Source organism: Papilio xuthus, unplaced genomic scaffold (assembly GCF_000836235.2).
Source record: "Papilio xuthus unplaced genomic scaffold, Pxut_1.1 DF827777.1, whole genome shotgun sequence".
In the NCBI taxonomy this organism is placed as follows: Eukaryota; Metazoa; Arthropoda; class Insecta; order Lepidoptera; family Papilionidae; genus Papilio; species Papilio xuthus.
Genome location: NW_013530872.1, coordinates 4,293,575 through 4,297,155, shown reverse-complemented (window position 1 = coordinate 4,297,155; position 3,581 = coordinate 4,293,575). Strand labels below are relative to the sequence as shown.

The following is a 3,581-nucleotide window of genomic DNA, read 5'->3' as shown; positions in this document are numbered from 1 at the left end:
TTTTGTAAGCAATATCAATTTATATTTCAGTAATATCAATTGCTTATTTAATGAGGATCTTTGAATGTATAGTTGATGTTAATTTAGTATTTTTTTTCAATTTAGTTATGTTTATATTCCATTAAATATACCACAACATCTGCTAAAAGGAAATGACATACCTCCGCGTTAGTTAAACATTAATCACGGTAGTTCCCTCCCCTGTCACCGGATGTATATTGAGGGTAACGGATGCCGACTAGTAATTTAGCCGACATTATTTCCCAGAAAATCACACTAACAGGGGAAATTATGTGTTTTATGATTAACAAGTTTACAAACACTGTCGTTTTCGTAAATAAAGATATAAAGTTGTATAAATAATAATATCAGTAACTTATTAAATATATGTAAATATTATAAAGATGTAAATTTAGTGATCTATTAAATTATTTAAGCTTTATTATTCATAAGTTACAAACTCCATTACTTTGAATTATTTTCATAAAAGGTAGAAATTGTTTTTTCGTTAAAGGTATTTGATTTTTCAATAATACATTCCAAACAAAACTTTAAAGGCTTTATTTAATTCTTACTTTTAAATTCTAAGGTGACATTTTTATAGGTATTGGTAAGGAAAAACTTTCAATGTTCATTACAGTTTGTTGCCAAGTTTTCATTCGAAACATATTTGTACAAATTTTGTTTATCTACAAAAGTTTATATTTTTAAAAGTTTTTCCCAAACTGAACACAGATTTACCAAATCTATTCGACCAAATATTGGGTGGTTTCAGATCAATCTATCTACAGGAAGTAGGTCCAATTTAAATTACTAAATCTAAATAAACAGAGAAAGTTAAATAAAACCGCTTAAAAATAATTAAAGTTCGAGAAAATTAATCTACTTTTTTTTTAATTTCGTACGTAAATTTGAAAAAAATATAAGCCAAAGTGTACGTGCAAAATTTAAATTGCGATTCCGTGAAAACCACTAACTTGATTTCCTACGGCGGAAGGAAACATAGAACAGGTGGAGCGAAAAATCTAATTTCAAAGTGCAGTTTCTACTATAACCTATATCAATTGGAATCAATCTAACATACTATTGCGCATTTTTAGGCTTTTAAACTCCTAACAATTAAGACATATAAGTTAATATTTTATTTATAAATATGAATATTTCACATTAATATTGCACAAGTTAAAAACTGTTATGAAAACTGAAAATGTAATCAGTCCGTAAAATCATTACATTTGTATATTGTAAACTTATATCATTTAATCGCTTTAGTTATAAAACTAAGATAAAACGGAATATGGAAGCTTTACGATGTAGTTATAAAACAAATTGGTGCAATAAAAAATAACGTTATTCCTTTAAGAATTTGACTTGTTAATTCTTAGACAAACTTCATTAATACCAGCAATGTAATTGTGTAACAGAACTCGGATTTTACAGTGAGTGTAATGGCAACCGTCATATTGTTAGCATACAGCGTGTTAAAAATATTATAGTTACCAATACACTAAAACCTTGCATAAGTATCAAATAATTTCCTGTACTTAATATACGCGTGGTAAAGTGACTAAATAAAGTTGACAAAGGTGCATTGTAATGGCCGTTACACCGGGTAAACATTTAGCGAACGTAATTGAAAGTGTATCAGTTAAGTGCAGAAACAAATTATCTGACAAAATTTTAATCAAATTTTGTGAGACTTGGAGAGCTGTTTTAGCAGAGTTTATATCTACGTTACTTTTAGTTTTACTTGGATGTTTATCATGTGTACCAATTCAAGGACTTGCATACCAGCCACCATTATATGCGCCACTTGGATTCGGTTTTGTAGTTCTTTTTAATATTCAAGCATTTGCGCATATCTCAGGAGCACATATGAACCCGTCTGTAACATTAGCGGCTATACTCTGGGGAAAAATGTCAATAGGACTAGGCATAGCCTATATGATAGCTCAATGCGTGGGTTCTATCCTTGGTTATGGAATATTAATTGCTTTATCACCGTACGATTTGATAACTGACGGGATTTGCACAACACAGCATCATTCTGCACTCACAGTGTACCAAGCATTAGCAGTCGAAGTAATTCTTACAGCTGCATTGAATTTCCTCAATTGTGCCTTATGGGACCCTAAAAATGAAAAATCACTTGAGTCAGTTGCTTTGAAATTCGGATTCACGATTGCTGGATTATCTATCGCCGGAGGTCCGCTGACTGGGTGTAGCATGAACCCAGCGAGGTCACTAGGCCCAGCTGTTTGGACGGGTGCGTGGGCTGCGCATTGGATCTATTGGGTTGGACCATTTCTCGGTGGATCGTTGTCGGCTATATTTTATAAATATGTATGGTTGAATAATAAAGATGATGGCATGTGATCTAATTCCTATAAAGTAATAATTATTTAATAAGTACTATGTGCAAATAAATAATTGTGAAATAAAGTAATAAAATTAGTATCTTCATAATACTTTGTTTCTATACTTTATTAAAATTGCAGTAAATTACATTGAAGTCAATATTGTTGTTATTCTGTTTGTGTGCTTCATGTAACATAAATTACATTCAAAATACCAACAAAATAAATTTCACCACAAACAAGTAATTACGAAACAAAATTCCTAGTGCGATGCAAATATTAGATACGTGGTGGATCAAATATAAATTAGTTTAATTATACAAGCCAAATTAGTCTTTATTTGTAGCACAGAATACTAATATACTTCTCTGTATTATGTATGTGTGAATATATGACAAATTAATTTTTTTATCAAAATATACTTTGATTTTACAAAATGTAATGTAGATGATGACATTATATTTATCATCGTTAGAGGCAAATTAGTTCGAGTTACAGTTAATTCGTAAATGAAGTCGAATAAAAATTAACCTTTTTAATTCCCTTGCGTGGAATTATGTTAGTACTTCGTAAATTCTGATAAGTTTTTAAATTCGCCTTTGTAACAGTAGTTTATCGATAATTGCTTTAAATATAGGTACTATTTAATGTCTAGCAGTGCATAAGGAAGAAAATACAGTTTGTTTCAAAATAAAAATGTAAGAAAGTATCTCATTTCCATTATTGCTAAAGTATTCAAATGAAGCAATAAATATCAACAACCTGAAAGCGCTAGTGCCAACATCGATTCCCAATAAATTTGGAATGTAAAGGATAATGCTGGATAATTTATCACAATCCCCTTATATTTTATTTTTATAAGATTTTTGGCTTTCTTTCTCGTCATTGATGTATAGTTTTCTTATATTTTTGTTGAAGATTTTAATTTACGTACCACGTAACTAACGTAATAAATTTGGAATCCTCTTCCTCTTTTTAAAATAAGGAAAAGATGAGAAAAGCACGCGGACATGGTGAAACAGGAAGAGGAAATACTCTATTTCTGTGCATCTCATTCTCTGTGTATTAAAATTGAGCAAGGTATTTACAAATGCGAATTTTATGGGCGGCGGTCGTTTAACTATTTTGACGAATAAAGATGGCCTTTTGCTGGTTTTCCATCTACAAAAAAAAATGTTTTTTACGTATAACTTGACAATATCTCTTATGTTACCGGTCGTCTTT

At 30.3% G+C, this 3,581-nt stretch overlaps 1 protein-coding gene across 1 annotated transcript; it reads left to right on the top strand.

The window, feature by feature from the left end:
* Positions 1–1,434: 1,434 nt before the first annotated feature.
* Positions 1,435–3,183, top strand: LOC106115804 (aquaporin-4-like). Its single transcript, XM_013309361.1, has one exon. The coding sequence runs from the start codon at positions 1,597–1,599 to the stop codon at positions 2,374–2,376; it is 780 nt and encodes a 259-aa protein (XP_013164815.1). The 5' UTR covers positions 1,435–1,596; the 3' UTR covers positions 2,377–3,183.
* Positions 3,184–3,581: the final 398 nt, after the last annotated feature.

Excerpts from the sequence above, each read along its gene's own strand:
- LOC106115804 (XM_013309361.1), top strand. The coding sequence starts at position 1,597 with ATGGCCGTTACACCGGGTAAACATTTAGCGAACGTAATTGAAAGTGTA.